Source organism: Plasmodium chabaudi, assembly GCF_900002335.3.
Source record: "Plasmodium chabaudi chabaudi strain AS genome assembly, chromosome: 13".
Taxonomy (NCBI): domain Eukaryota; phylum Apicomplexa; class Aconoidasida; order Haemosporida; family Plasmodiidae; genus Plasmodium; species Plasmodium chabaudi.
The window spans coordinates 2,324,914-2,341,859 of NC_030113.2; the positions used below are offsets into that span (position 1 = coordinate 2,324,914).

A 16,946-nucleotide genomic window follows, 5' to 3' on the forward strand; every position below is an offset into this window, starting at 1 on the left:
TTTATTTTTATTTATTTAATTAGAATAATTTTAAACACATTTTTCTTTCTTTTTTATTCTATAAAAATTATTTTATATATGTATATATCGTAATTCATTCCATGTGAATATGCATAAATAATTTCCATATATTTTTGTTCAGGTATTATTTATTTAATTTTAGTGGCATGTAGTTCCCTCTTTGTAATGTATAAATATATATTTATATATGTTACATAATATACTGAAATAAATATGTAATGTATTTTTTTTTTCTTTTTTATAAAATCGTTGTGAATGGTAAAACAAAAGATAAACCATTTTAACAGCGTTTTAAAATCCTTACAAAGGAAAACTTAACGAAAATAAAAACATGTATTATGTTTTTATATATGATTGAAAATATGATATAAAAATAATAAAAAGCATATCATATGCATTCAATAAAGAAGGTGGAATATCATGTAGCTTGAAGAAAAAGTACATATGTATATTATATATATATTGTGCTAATTATTAGACTTCAAAATTGAAGGCATATAAGATAATTTATGTAATTTTTTTTTTTAAATACTTACCATTTATTAGAAAAATAATATTAATAGAGAAAATGCAATATAGATAAATGATATTAGTTTGATATAAAAAATGCTCGAGTCATTAGTTGAAAAATTATTAAACAAATTTCTTGCGCCATATGTTGAAGGGATTGAAAAGAATTTGCATTTGGGTGTTTGGTCAGGAAATATTGTTCTTGAAAACTTAAACCTGAAACCGCAAATAACCGAAATATTAGACTTATCTTTTAAAATTGTACATGGAAGTATAGGTCAAATAAATATTCAAATCCCATGGAGTAGCCTTGGGAAAAATCCGGTATGTGTGTTTATTAAAAATGCACACATATATGTAAAACCACGACATTATAAAAAAAGTGAAAGTGTTATAATTGAAGAATTGCGAAGAGCAAAAATGCATAGGCTCGAAATGTTAGAAGAAGAAATATCGCTAATTAAGCAGCAAAAAAACAAAGAAAAACCAGCTGAAAAATCAACACTTATATTTAAATTGTTAAACAAAATTATTAATAATATTCAAATTGACATACAAGATGTGTTTATTCATTTTGAAGATATCGAAAGAAACTTTTTCATTGGATTTATTTTAAAATCTTCTTCTGTAAAAAATTTAAAAAAAAAAGATGAAAGATCATCTGAAGGAAATAATGATTCAGAATCTAAGAAATTAAATCATATTATTGAATTTAAAGGGCTATGCATTTATAGTAATAGCAGTGTAAATAATAAAAAAAGAGGAAGTAAGAAAAGTAAAAAGAAAGGAAAAAAGGAAAACGTAATGAAAAAAAAAAATAGTAAAGATATTACTCATGAAACAGATATGGTTAATAATAATCTTACAAATGGTTGCAGTAAAAAAGAAATATGTTCTGATACTGAAAGCAAAACTAATGATAATAATAGTAAAGAAGAAAATGCAAGTTCAACATCACCAATGAGCATTGATGATAAAAAATCATCTAAACAATATAGTAATGATAATATAGATTCTAAATTTAAATTCAGTAGTGAGAATTTCGATAATGATGAAGAAAATGATTATTTAAGAAAAACGCTAGCTAATATAAATTTATTTTATAAATCTGATGAACATAAACTTTTAGATCATAACAATTTTGAATATTTAATTAAACCATTTGATTTAGTACTACCTGTTGAGCAATCTAGTAATAAAAAAGAATTAAAAGCTAGATTAGAAATAAGTGATAAATGGGAAGGTATAACATTAACAAGAACTCAAATTACAAAAATAATTGAAATAATGAGCGAAGCAAATAATTCCCGAAATGAAATAAATAAATTATTATTAAAGCATGCATCTACTGTTAAGTTAGATGTTGAGTCATTAAGAAATGAAACAAAAAATGAATTTATAAACTTGTATAATAAAATTTTAGGCGAAGAATATAATATATCAAAAATCGAATTAACAAAAAAAGAACAAAATCGGTTACAAATTTTATATGATGTGGTTGGTGTTAGACATTTAGCTAAATGGAGATTACAATGTAGAGATACATTAGAAAAAATAATAGAAGAAAAAAATTGCAAAAAAAAAATTTTATATGATTCTATATACAAACAACAATCTTGGTGGTCTTGGGTAACTGGAAATAAAAAGGATATTGAAAATAAAGTGCAAAGTATTTTAAAAACTGAACAAGATTTTATAAATGAACATGAGTTAAATATATTACAAGAAGCAGTAGTAAATGAGGATAATTATGATGTAGTTATTCCAACAAAATACGATTTCGAATTTAAACTTTCTAATTTTTCTATTAACATATATGACGATAGAAAGAAAAGAAAATATATTATAAATAAAGGAATAAATAGTAAAAATGATGACAAATTTACTGAACAAGAGAAAGAATGTATAAAGGAAGCTTCAAATAAAAATAATGAAACATATAACGAGACGACTAATAAGAGTAGTGATCATAATAATACTTCCAATAATTTAAGTAGTGAATTGTGCTTAAGTGGAACTAGCGAAAGCTCACTAAGTACTAGTTCAAATATAAGTTCTCCAAACTCGATATACCGAAATACAAATAAATTAGATTATAACGAAATAAATATATTGTCAATAAACTTTTATCAAATATATTCTTCTTTATCATTACAATCAGTAGTTGATCATAATGATAATGATAATTTCCAATGGAAGTTTATAATTGAGCTACAAAATTTTGTAGCCAAACATAAAAATCAAATATTTATGGAATTTCGAAATACAAAAAATGCATTTTCATATAGCATGGACAACTCCGAAAATATTTATCAAAATCCGATATACCATTCCTTATTGTATAGTCAAAGTTTATGTGCATATTTAGAAATCAACCATTTAGTTACCGAAAAAGGGAATACCTTATCTACGCTTTTACGATTGAATCCATTAGAGCTATACTTATCGCCTTTACTTATAAATAATATTTTATCGTTTACATTCCCATTAATGGATATAATTAATAATAAGGATATTACATCGACGAGAAGGCATAAAGATAAGCCAGAAAGTACACAACTAGACAAGGGTGAAGTTGGAGAAGCCGAAAAAACAACTGAAATAAATGAAGTTGTAGAAGACACTGAAAATGAAGAAGATAATGAAGAAGCATTATTACATATTAAAAAAATGGAGCAATCAGAATTAATTGAAGGATTGAAAGAAAAAGGAGAAAATGTTTATAATAGAGCAGTTCAACATCTACCAGAGTTATTCGAATTTTATATTCATATATGTGGTCCAATCTTATATTTTGACAATTTAACAAATGGTATAGTAAATCTTCATTTAGGTAATTTAATTGCAAAAACAGAATATCCATGTGCTTATAATAAATTTAATTTAATATTTGAATTTAATGAAACCCAAATAACATGTTTAAAGACATCAAATTTTAGTCATAATAAATTGGAATGGCATCGAAGAAAGCATAAAGATAGTATTAAAAATACATATTCATGCACGGAAGGAAGTGTGCCTGAAATAAAAGGATTGAATGATAGTAGGATATTTGATCGAGATTCTGTCAATATAAATAGCGGTGAAAAAGAGGACGATGGTTTGGAAAAAAACTTTTGCAATAATATAAAAGATAAATATATTGAAGATGAGAAATTTTATATATTACAACCAATTCCAGTTAAGGTATATGTTGAGTATGATTTAAAGATATTAAAAACGAATATAATATTAGATGGTATATTTTTTCAAATAAATCCTGATGCTGTTAGTATTATATTAGCAGTACCAACATCTATCACTAGATATTTAACACGTTTTTATTCTAAAAATAAAAAAGAAGATGAATCATTAAAAAATAAACGAAAAGGTAATGCTGAAAAAAAAGATATCGATGATAAAGAGGATGAGAATGTTGATACAAATCCTCAAAATGAATGTGAAAATGATAAAATAAAGAACGAAGATTTGAGTACTAATTTGATGGATGATAATATTAAAAAAGAAGAAACAGGGTTAGAAGTTAGTAATATAGACAAAAATAATAGAATTGAAGAAGAATCATTTTTATATGATATAGATTTTTTGATAAAAACTTCATCCTTTTCTATTAAAAATAGTAAGAATTGCGATATACTTAAATATGAGGCTTGTGGTATATCATACAAAAACTATTTTCAGAGAAAAAAAAAAATTATAAAAGTAGAAATCGAACAATTATGGATATGTGATCCAAGTAATAAACAACCAATCTTTTTTACATTAGCCAAAAATATAAATTCAAAAGATGCTTATCCTTTTAAATATGTTTCAGAATATTTAAAGGAAGAAAAATACAATAGTCTGAATAATATGAATACAAATGATATGGCTAAAATATCAAATAGTAGCAAAATGCTAAATGAATCCAATTTTGGTACGAATGAAAAGTATGAGCATGATGATAATAATAATACAGGATGCTTGGAGAGATTTCAATCTGCTCAAAGATTAGAAGAATTTATGTTATCGAATAGTAAGCTTAATGAAAATGTAGAAAGCAATAGTAACGAAATGAATGACAATAATAAAAATGAAAATGGGAGTAAAAATAGCTACCCGTCTTTATACAAAGAAATGGCGGATGCAGATAAGTTTGATTTAGTAAATAATGAAGTTGAAATTTTTGATAGTTATGAAAATGATAAATATATAAATAAAGAAATAAAAAAACAATCTAGTGGAAAAGTAGAAGATAATGATGATGATGATTTTATGGATGCTATAGAAGAAAAACAATTGTCTATAAATTTACAAATTATGCATAAACATAATGAAAATAATATTGCGCAAATACATGTTGATTTTATTGTAAGTGATATTGAATTACACTGGAAATATAAAACAATAAAGCAAATTTTTAAAACTATGAAAGAATATAAAAATATATTGCAATATGGTATAGAAAAGGATATGAAATATATAAAAAATAAATTAAAAAATGAAAAAGAATTAAAAAACTATAAAATGTTTATTTCTGAACACACTTTAAGAAGTGTTCAAGCGACCTTAAAAAATGTAAAAGATTCTTTAAACATTTTAGACATAAAAGCATCTACAGAAACAGGGGATAATCAAAATAATATAAACGAAAACGAGACTGCTGAAAAAAATGAAACAATTAATCAAGGAAGTTTGGAAAAGGATCAGCAATTTGAGGGTTTCTCTGATGAGAACAATAAAATTTTAAGGGACGGGGATGTTTTTAACGAATACAACAATAAGGAGAAACATAATGTGGAAAATGAAAATAGTGATGTTATTCTTAAAAATGGATTAAATGGTACACTTCCCAAATTGTTTGGAGAAGAAAATTCGTATGTGAAATATTTCTTTAATTGCTATGTAAAAAGTGCTTCTTTATCATTTTGGGAAAAAAAAAAAATCTTTTCAAAAATCCAAGTGAGTAATATATTTTATGAAAACAATATATACTTAAATTTTGATCAAAAAATGTTTATAAATATTGAAAAGGGAATTATTTCTTTGAATGGTAAAAATATAATTTCTAACAACATTAATGACTATACATATGATTTATTTATATCGAAAAAACGAAAGGAATATATAGAAAATAATATTAATAATGCAGAAAATAGTAATCAAAATATTGTGAATGAAAATTCAAAGGACAATAGAGATTACAGCGATGATGAAGATAAAACCTTGACTGATCGAAAAAATAGTAAAGATATTTTTAACTATATAACAGTAGCGAATTTGTCGGACGAAATAAAAAAACGAAAAGAAACAATGACTCCTAATAAGAAGAAACAATTTTTATTTGTTGGAAATGTTAATGTTTACAATGATAAAAGATATTATAATACATGTATGATGTGTGATATTTCAGGAATATATTATATTTTTTATTTGCGTGATTTAAGATTATTTTTAGAATATTTAGATGATGGTATATTAAATGTCTTCATTAGTAAATCATATAAAAAAGTTGTACAAGTTGCTCAAGAAAAATACTTTTTATTTCAATTCACAATTGTGGATCCAATTGTTATAATCCCAGAGGATAAAAATATAATATATAATTACAAGGGGCAAGTAAAAGATACTTCTAAGTATGATAAAGATACAAAAAACAGTGAGCATAATAATACTAACTTAAATAACGAAAACAATGACAAACAAGGCAGTAACAATAAATGTATACCTTATATTGAATCATACTTGAAATTCCATCTAAGTACGTTGAAATTTAAAAATGCTTACACCAAAAATTGTGCAGAAGAAATTGTATTAAGGCAAAGAAACGAAATAAAACAAAAGAGGATGAGAAAGGAAAAACGACGAACAAAACACAAATTAAAAAAAAAAAAAGTAATAAAAAAATACATGAGTGATCAAAAAGTTACCAATAAAGGGGATAATGAAAATGATGGTGATGCTTTAAGTAATGGCGAAGGAAGGAATTGTACAGATAGTAAGCATAAAAAAAATAAACATGTGAAAATAAAAGAAGATAAAGAAAATTATGACTTAATTTTAGGAAGCAAAGGTTTAAATAATGAAATAGATAATAATCAAGGAAACAATAATATTAATATGTTTGATTCAAATAAAAAATATGATTTTACATTATATGTTGATTTGCTAGATATAGAAAGTAGGGCGTGTGAAAATGGAGGAAGTAAAAATATTGAAGGGAATATTTTACACAAAATTGATATTGGATTGTGCTTATTAAGTAGAAAAGATGGAATTTTCATATTTTTTAATGGTAAAGATTTATGTTTAGATTTAACTGTTTATCAGCTTAGATTTTTATTAGATATAATAAATGAAAACTTTTGTTACAAGGGTTATTTCCCTATGTGTTTTATCTGTGATAAAAATATCGACATCGATAATATGCTAGACGCAGAATTATTCAGGAAGGGGAATATTGCTTTAAACAATTTAAAGAACAAAGATGTAAGTATTAATAATAATCACATAAAAAATGATGAAGAGATTGATGAAAAAAAACATCATATGTCAAATAAAAATGATAAAATGTCTGAAGATAATACTACTCATGGCTTAAATGATACTAGTGGAAATAATTCGAACTTTAATACTGAAGAAAATGATAATAACGAAATGAAAAATAATAATTCTATTATTAAAGATACCAACAAAACTGATGGAATTCGAAAAAATGGAACAAAATTCTATGCATATATAAATTTAGAAAGTTTAAAAATAAAAACCTCTTTTGATAATAATATTCCTGTTGCTATAATTACATTTCAAAACATTAGTATATCCTTTGACTTAACTCTTTTGGACTTTTATTATATATATTTTTTCAATTTATATAGTACATCGTTGTACATTGACGATGTTAGAAATGGATCTGTTAATTATTATAAAAGAGTTGCATATTGTTGTATTGAGAATGAGATGAATAAAAAACGGGGTAATAGGAATGCCAAATATGGAGGAAATGTGAGATTTTGTGAAAATGAATCTGATTTTGTTTCTCCTACTTCTGTTGCATCTAGAGATCAAAATAACCATAACAGTAGCAACAATAATAAAATAAATTCGAGTTACACCTGTGCAATTGAAAGCGGTGGGTCAGTAACTGGCCAAGAAAATAGGATTACTAGTAATGACGCGAATCAAAACTTTGATGAAAGATACGAAATTAATAATTACAAAAGTTTACTAAATTATATGTTTGACAATAATGTTTTTTTAAATGAGAGAAAAAAGAATATAAAACAGAAAGGAATAAAAATAAAAATAAATTCATTTATAGAAGATTTATTATTAAGTATAGAATTAGATGATGCTTATATTTGTTGTTTTTTTGTTATATTTATAGACATTTATAAATTTTTATCAACTGGTTTTAATCTGAGTACATTGCATTTGTATCCAAAACCATCACCTTATATTGTATCTAACAAATATTATAATAATAAAAATAACAGCATAAATAATAATATAAATGATGGAATGGCAAAACAGAAACCAGAAAATGAAGAAAAATCGAAAAGTTCACAATTACCTGAAAAGAAGAAAAGATCTAAAAACGAAAAGAAGGAAGATACCAATGCACCAAAAATTTTAAATAAAGAAAATTATATAAAAGAACTATTAAAAGATGATAAAAATCAAAAAATTACTAACATAAATGAACTACTAAAAATGGATAATAAACCTATTCACATAGATTTTAAAGTAAATAATGGAAATTTTATTTTATTTACAAATTTAGAAAATGTAGACCATCCAATAATTATGTGGTCGAATAATTTTGTTTTTTCTTTTTCTCTATCAAATGGGTGTATTTTATTTAGGAAAATATATGCAATAGATAGTAAAATTAAGAGGCTTAATTATGTGAACAATTCTATAAGATTAAGCAGAAGTATGATTTCAAATTATTCTAGGGTATTCAACAATAATAATAAAATGGATAGTATAAATGTTTCTAATCCCCTTCACAACTATCATAAGAAAAAGATTTTGTTATGTGAAAATTTAAATGTAATTGGTGAAGCTATTTATGAATCAATTGATACAAAAAAAGATAACTATATAATAAAAAAAAATATAAGAAAAAAAGATCATCCTCAATTTATATCTGTTTTTGAAATTGATTTAAATATAAGTAATTTTGATATTAGACTATCTAATGATGATGTTGAAATTTTATTAAAAGCTTCGTCTACTTTATTTGGTGATGTACCAAGTGCTTATACGGATATCACAATTGGTGCAGTCATACCTCCTGTTACATTTATACATCGAAAAATTAAAAGTATATTTATGAGAAATAACCTTTTTTTTATAAGTAAGGGTATGGAAGGAAATCATGATACAATAAATGGTTTGGAAATAACAAATTTGAATAGAATTAGGAAAATAGATAAAATTGGAAAAAAACAAAGAGATAGAATTAGAAATAATTCAATAGTGTCTGGAAACGAAAAAAATGAATTAAAAGTTAAAGGTGATATAATAGAAGATCGCGAGCATTTTGATCATATAAAAAATTTATCAAATGTAAAGGATAAGCGAGAATTAATATTATCCGAATCAAGTTATAATAATAATATGGCTGAAAAATCTGCTTACAATGGGGAATATGATTCATCAGCGGATTCTAATTCTGCTGACTCTAATTTGTGGTACTTTGAAAGCAATAACACAGATGCATTATGTTCGAAAATATCTACACAAGAAAACGAATTAGAATTAGATACAAACGCTGCTAAAGCGAACGCCTATAAAGATGTAAAAATAAATATTAAATTGAATAATGTTAAATGCACATTTATTAACGATGTCAAAAATGCTATCGTTCCAATTATAAGGATGACATTTAGTATGGATATAAAATTGCGTTTTTATACAGATGAGTGCTCATATATTATGAATTGTTTAAACTCGAATATAGAATATTTTAATAATTGCATTGGTGAGTGGGAGCCATTTCTGGAAAAATGTAACATATCATTAGATGTGCATAAAGTATTACCAAGTGATATATATAGTGAAGATATTGAATCTATTAGAACCCCTATTAGTATTATAAAAATAAACAGTGCTAAAGCTTTATGGTTTAATATTACGCCACAGTTGGTTAATTTGCTTTTTATGTTTGTTCCAGTTTTTTGGGAAAAGGTTCTTAATGGATTAAAAAGTAAAAGGGAGGCAAATTCAATTAATCGGGAGCAGATGCAGGAACAACAAAACGAGAGCATTATGGAAAATACCGAAATTGAAGCTAGTAAAAAAGGGAATGATGATAAGAGTACCTACGATCGAGATTCGGAAAGATTGTTATACAACCAGGATGATAAAAATAGTGTAAGCATGTCAATTCCCACAAGTACAAATGCTGACGATATCAGTGTAATGAGTATTAAAAGAGAAGATAAGAAATCCAAAAGTATTTATGAAGATTCTTCGTCTATTTTTGATGTAATTCCCGATGGTGCAGATGAAAATAAATCGATGGATTTTCATTTAGATAGTTTTTTGAAAAAAGAGGAAAATGGGGAAGCAATCGATCCAATCGAAGATAATTCAATTATATATTATGTTAATCTAACAAGTGATTATTATTATGCTTTCACTATGCCTGAGCGTAATAGCGACGATATGAAAGATAAACGTGGGCGAACAACGATGCTAAGAAGTGGAAATGAAATGAATACGCAGCAAGATACAGTTAGAAGTGATAATAACAAAAAGAGAGAGAGCCTTGATACAAACAAGGGAAAGCATAGAGATAGCTACGATAAAATGAGCGTTGATTTTGCAAATGGTGAAAAAGGAAGAGTGAAATATAGATATTATACTAGTATTGAAAATGAGGACATTGATATAACACGATATTTGCCAGATGTATATACTAAAATAATAACTACTAATGAATTAATACCATTAGACGAGTTATTAGTAAATGAAATAGGCAATAATACATTAATAGAAAAAAAAGATTTATACTTATATTTAATACCTATTCCTCCAACTAACATAGTAGATACACTTCACGAAATGTTTGTTAATATAAGTAAACGAGATATTGTTTTAGATTTAATGATAACAAAAAATCCGAAAAAAACTATTGAAAATTTATTATACTACAATAATTTAAGAAATAATAGCGCTAATAATATTTTGATTGAGAATAGAAGTAAGCTAAATGAAGGTTTAGATTTTAAGGATTACAAAATTAAGGGGGCATACTACACAGATAATTCGTCTATTATTAGTGGAGAAAAAAAGAATAAAGATGATATAAGTACAACTTCTGACAAATTGAATAAGGGAAATAAATCGGTTAGCTATTTAGATGATACTGCTAGTAACGTCCCAACTTATGAAAAGGATGAAACAGATTTAACAAAAGGAGAAAGTCATTCATCTTGTTTAGGTGATGATTCTTCACTTAAAGAGAAGAATGATAAGTGCACCGAAGAAGGAGATGAAAATAGTGAGAGTGGAAATTTATATAGTGATAGCGAACTTTATGAAGAAGAATATTATAGCGAAATAAGTAACGATGATGAAGATAGTGAATGGGATAGTGTGGATGAATATGATGGTTATGATAATAATACTACTTTTAATATTATAGAAAAAGTTAATAAAAACAATAGTATATATTACTACTTTAACAAAAAAAATATAAATAATATAAAAAGGAAGTTGTATAGTAATTCAGTATTTCCAGCTAATAAATTTGCGGGTCCATTTTTAAAAAATTCTGAATGTGTGATGATAAATTTAATTAAAAACAGTTGTACTTCACTAAATACAGCATTGAAAAATAATAATGTAATTCATGTAATAAATCCAAGCGATTATATATTTAACGAAATTGGACCAATCACCGATAGTTTTGGTAATATGAATAATAGTAATAATATTAGCAGCAAGAAAATGAAGTATAGTGAAAAAAATATAATGGAAAACAATAAAAAGGACAATAATAATTACGAAGCGATATTAAATAGGGAAGATATAAATCAGGAAACTAAATTAGAACAATTAAACGAAGAAATGAATAAACAAACAAATTTGGTATATAAATATAGACATAAAAATAATTGTCTTCCCCCAAAATCAATGTTCGAAACAATATGTGAAATAATATCACCTATGCCTAATTATAAAATATTATTTATGTCTTCAACGGTCAGAATTATAAATAAATGTGGTATACCATTAGAATTTTCATTTTTTGATACATCAAAATCTCCTATTTTGTTAACATCGCTAAAAAACAGAACAATAGATTCCAGCATATTATATCCTAACCATAGTGATTCATTTAAAAATTATAAAGTGTCAAATAGTTTAAATATTAATCCAAATATTAAAATAATACAAAAGAATACAAATTTAAGTTATACTGTTATATTAAATCATGAATATTTACTTTCACCCCCTGAATGTGCATTTAATGGACAATCTCAATTATATTTATCATTTAAGCCTGTAAATTTGGTTAGCGACGAAAACAATTACTATTACATATCAAATGGTGCTAATATTCAAGATATCAGTAACAGTATGGAAAAGTATAATATTGGTGATACAAATGAAAATGCAAAAAGAAATAATTGTACTGCTTCTAACGGAGGCAGTAATAATGATGAAGATTTGAGTCTATCAAATTTTGAAAAATGGGGAAATGAATTGTTTGATTGTTCTTATATTAACATAGATAATGGATGGTCTGATATTTTCAGTTCAGATATATCACAAGGAACTTATGTGAAAAAATGTAAAGTTGTTGACAATAGAAGCATGAATGAACGAACTGGAGTAGCAACATCTTCTATTAGCAGTGGAAGTAGTAATAATAGCTATTTATACTTTTTAGTAAAGATTGAGCATAAAATAAGTGCATTGCCAGCAGAAAAAAACATAAGGATAATTACAATATACCCACATGTTAGTATAGTGAATACTATTCCGGCGTTAGTAGATATTGTTATGATGTCTGAAGCTACAGAAGAAACACAAAATAATTTTATTAATGAAGAGAAGATAAGGATTGAGATGTTAAAAAATAAAAAAGTTAAATTACTAAGGCAAAGTAAAGAAATAAGTTCTTATTTAAATAAAATAAATCACGTGAAACAAAACAATTCTATTAATTCAAATACTTCAAAAGCTTTAGAAGCGAAACGTATGTCGAATAATGAAAGGGTATATGTACATGAATATAATAGATTAGAAAAGGAAATAGGAAATATTGACCATGAGATAAAAGTTTTGAAAAAAGATTTAGCAGCACGAGCATTAAATAATGGATATGTAAATAAACGATTAAATCCTTTTTCTATTTTCTATATATATGAAATAAAGAAATACACATGTTTAAATTTAAAAATGAAAATAGGAAATTCGCAGTGTGAATGGTCAGATAGAATTCATTTAGATGAAGATGATGATGAAACGATGACACGATTAACATTAAATTTTAAAAAATTTGCATCGATTGAAGTAGAAATAATTAAAAATTTTAATGGATATTTTAATTCGTTAAATAGTATATTAGGAAATAAACACCTATATATTTTTTCATTACCTAGATGCTTTATTGATAGGACAGGATTAGGTATTAAGGCAATAAATTCAAATAAATATTATCCTGTAATTAATGGAATAACATTATTAGGTGATAATTCTCAAATCGATTTATTATTACCTCATAAAACATACAATAATAATATTGATGGCGTTAATAATGGAAAAAAAAAATCTCAACGAGATAATTTTGATGATATTTTTAATGATTTTAACTACCCTGTTCCTTGTGATAACTCTTTAATATTATTTAAAGCAAATTTACCTCCTATTGGTAGTTATACAGAAGCAAATGTTGTATGTAATAATTTCTATTATACTTTTTGTTTAAACACAGAAAAAATAAAAACGACAAATATTCCATATATTATAAGTAGAATAATTACAGTTGTACCTCAATTTATTATTAGTAACAAGCTTCATTACCCTCTTTTGATTAAGCAGTTTCAATTAGATCAAATCCAAGGCGTTAGAGAAAATGATACATCTCCTTTGTATTTTATCAAAAAGCATAACGTATTATTGTTCCAATTTAAAACATTTGAAATGGGAAAACATAACATAAGTAAAAATTCTATTGAAAGTAATACCCATAGTAGCAATAGAACTGGTAGTTGTGATAATAATAAAAACGAAATGAATATAATGAATAAATCTAGAAGATATAGTAAAAATATGTTTTGGTCATCTGTAATATTCCCAAGTGAAAATTTTGTTGGATCAAATTATATGGTGCTTAACAATGGAGGAGAAAAAGACGAATCTGATGTATATGTTATTACATGTATACCTAATATGGGTACTAAAAATATAATAATAGAAAAATTAGAGAAAAAATTAAATAAAGGGTATATAGCGTATAATAATTCGAGCTTGGTTAAATATTTAAAAATTCGAACATTTCATGATGATGCCCATAATTTAAAAATGGGAAAAAATGATAGCAATGATGGAACTAATAAACAGTTGGATAAAAATCTTCTACTGAATCACTTTTTAAAAGCTAGTGATATGGAGCATTATTTTAATGTTGAATATAATAAATATAGTTATTTAGGTTGGGTAAATCCATTTATATATATATCAAGAAATATTCAAATAGAAATAGTATTGCATGATATGAATGTAATACCTAGAAGTCCACTTGTTTTAAAATTTGCTTCATTTAATTACTCTCAAAAAACATATCATATTAACTATTTTAATATAACATTTATTATTTCTATTGAATATATAGAAGATTTAATAAGTATAAAGTTGACTCATAGAATTAATTCACCAAATGGACCATGTGGTATTAATGAGATGAATAATATGGGAAAACATTTAAAAAAAAATTCTATAGGTATTGAAATAAATGGCGATAAAAATGTTTTGGCTGTTTCAGGGTCTAATTATATTGTGGATGGAAAAGATAAAGATGAGAATGACGAAAAAAAATATTCAACTAATTCATCTGAAATGAAGTCATATAACAAAATAGAAAGTATAGACAAATACGAGATAATGAATGATACTATTGGTACAAGGGGGATGGTAAATGCAGCAAGAAATAGCCAAATGTCTAGAGATATTTCTTCTTCTTATAATAAAAATAGATATATAGAAAAAAAAGTAATTGAGCAAAATGAATATAATTATGTTATGAACATTTCTGAAAGAGGACGAAGTAGATACAGTGGCGAACATAATAATAGCATTTATAGTAATAGAAAAGAATCAATAAAAGTTATTAACAATACATATAAAAATGTTCATGTAATATTAAATCTTACACAAATTGGTGCAAGTATAATATCTAATATATTAAAAGAAGAAGTTTTTTTTATTGAGTTATCAAAATTATGTGCATTGTTTTATATGAAAAATGAAGAAGAAGTTATTGACATAAAAATTACTGATGTTCAAGTAGATTGCCAATTAGAATCATGTAAAAAATGTGTACTATTAGCAAATAGAGGATTAAATTTGGATTCATCTTCAGGAATGAATAATAATGGGATAATAAGTAATAGTGGAAGAGGAGACAGAGGAGGATTGTATAAATTAAGAAATGGAAGTACAACATATAATGACGAAAATGAAAGAGATGAAGCATATGATGAGGATGGCAATCGATATGGTTCCAATAGTGATGTATTCTCTAAAAATATAAACAATAATGATGAAAAAACATTTTTAAATGTATATGTAGAAAGATTATTTATATCACATCATGATGTTATATTTAAGAAAATTCAAGTATTATTAGATGATATAGAAATAGAAATGGATTCAGAGACATTAAATGGTATAAACTTATTAATAGCTGAATACATTGAAGGTATAAACATTATACAAAAGAAAAATTTACTATATGAAGAAATTCAAAAATGGACTGTACTACCGGTCTATGTAAATTATAAATCACCTGATATTCCATTAGCTATAAATATTCAGTATATGCAAATAAATAAATTTACGTTAATAGTTTGGTGCTCATTTTTATTAGATAAAATGCACATGCTTAGTGATTTACTTAGAATAGGACTAAGAATATTAATGGTGTCAGGAAAGTTAGAATTATTAGGTGCCCCAGTAACATTAAATCAAGAAATTTTTAATGATATTCGTGTAAGTATCAAATCATTTTATGCTTTATTAAAGGATAAATATAGTCACTCCATATTAGCTTGTCTAGGATTTATTGTTGGGTATAGTAGTTTAATAAATATACCTAAAATTCCATTAGAAATTGGTAGAAATACTATTGGATTAGCTGTATATGCAGTTGACAATGTTAGTGTGGGTATTGGAAGTCTTCTATCGAATCTTACATTTGATACGGAATATATTAATAGAAGACAGAAAGAAAGAAATTTTAAAACGAATACTAATATGAAAGAAGGGTTATTAAGTGCTGTTAAAAATATAGGGGAAGGAGTTTTAAGTTTATCAAATATTGTAACTAAGCCAATTGAAGGTGCACAAAAAGAAGGAGTAGGCGGATTTTTTAAAGGCATTGGTAAAGGTGTCGCCGGATCTTTAGTCAAGCCATTAGATAAGGTAGGGCAAGCTGTTTCGGATGTAACCAGAGGTATAAAAGCAGAAGTTTCAAAACCAATAGGTGGATATAAATATAAAACAAAAAGACATAGAAAACCTAGAATGCTGTGGGGAGAATATGGTAAAATAAAAGAATATAATACCCAAGAAGCTGAATTAAGAGAATGCTTAGGATTGCGTTTTTCTGAAAATATAATGAAATGTTTAACTATACATAAACAACAAAATGACCCACCTTCGCATTATGCTTTATTATTATACCCTAAAGTTATTATTTATGCAAATTTATATGCAAATATATATCCCAATTCTTTTTCAAATTCGAAAAATAATAATGATTTTACAAGTGATAAAAAAGGTGATATTGTTATATGGTCTGTTAAAATTGATGAAATTTCAGAAATTAGAGCATCAAGCCATGGTCTCATAATACGAACTACTAATGGCACTGTCAATAGTGTTTATAAAATACCTTGTAATAATGCCTCACTTATTAATAAAATATATAAAGAATTGCATAACTCAAAAAATTCTATCAAATCAACGATTATATTAGGCGATAGTATTTCATCTATGCGCCCACCCCTATAATATGAAGATGATATAATGGTGATGAGAACCCTCATCAGGAATATAGTAAAATTATATCCTTTATGTATGCATACTTATACAAATTAATTTTTCTAGAAATATGCAATGAAATATGAAAATGCCACTTTATTCGGCATCGTTCATAGTTTCCTGACATGTTTCATCATTATTTATTTTTTTCA

General features: G+C 25.3%; 1 protein-coding gene across 1 annotated transcript; it reads left to right on the plus strand.

Moving 5' to 3' along the window:
• Window positions 1-627: 627 nt before the first annotated feature.
• PCHAS_1363900 (VPS13 domain-containing protein, putative) lies at window positions 628-16,764 on the plus strand (the record flags this gene model as incomplete). Its single annotated transcript, XM_016799453.1, has 1 exon — window positions 628-16,764. The coding sequence occupies one exon, from the start codon at window positions 628-630 to the stop codon at window positions 16,762-16,764; it is 16,137 nt and encodes a 5,378-aa protein (XP_016654739.1).
• Window positions 16,765-16,946: the final 182 nt, after the last annotated feature.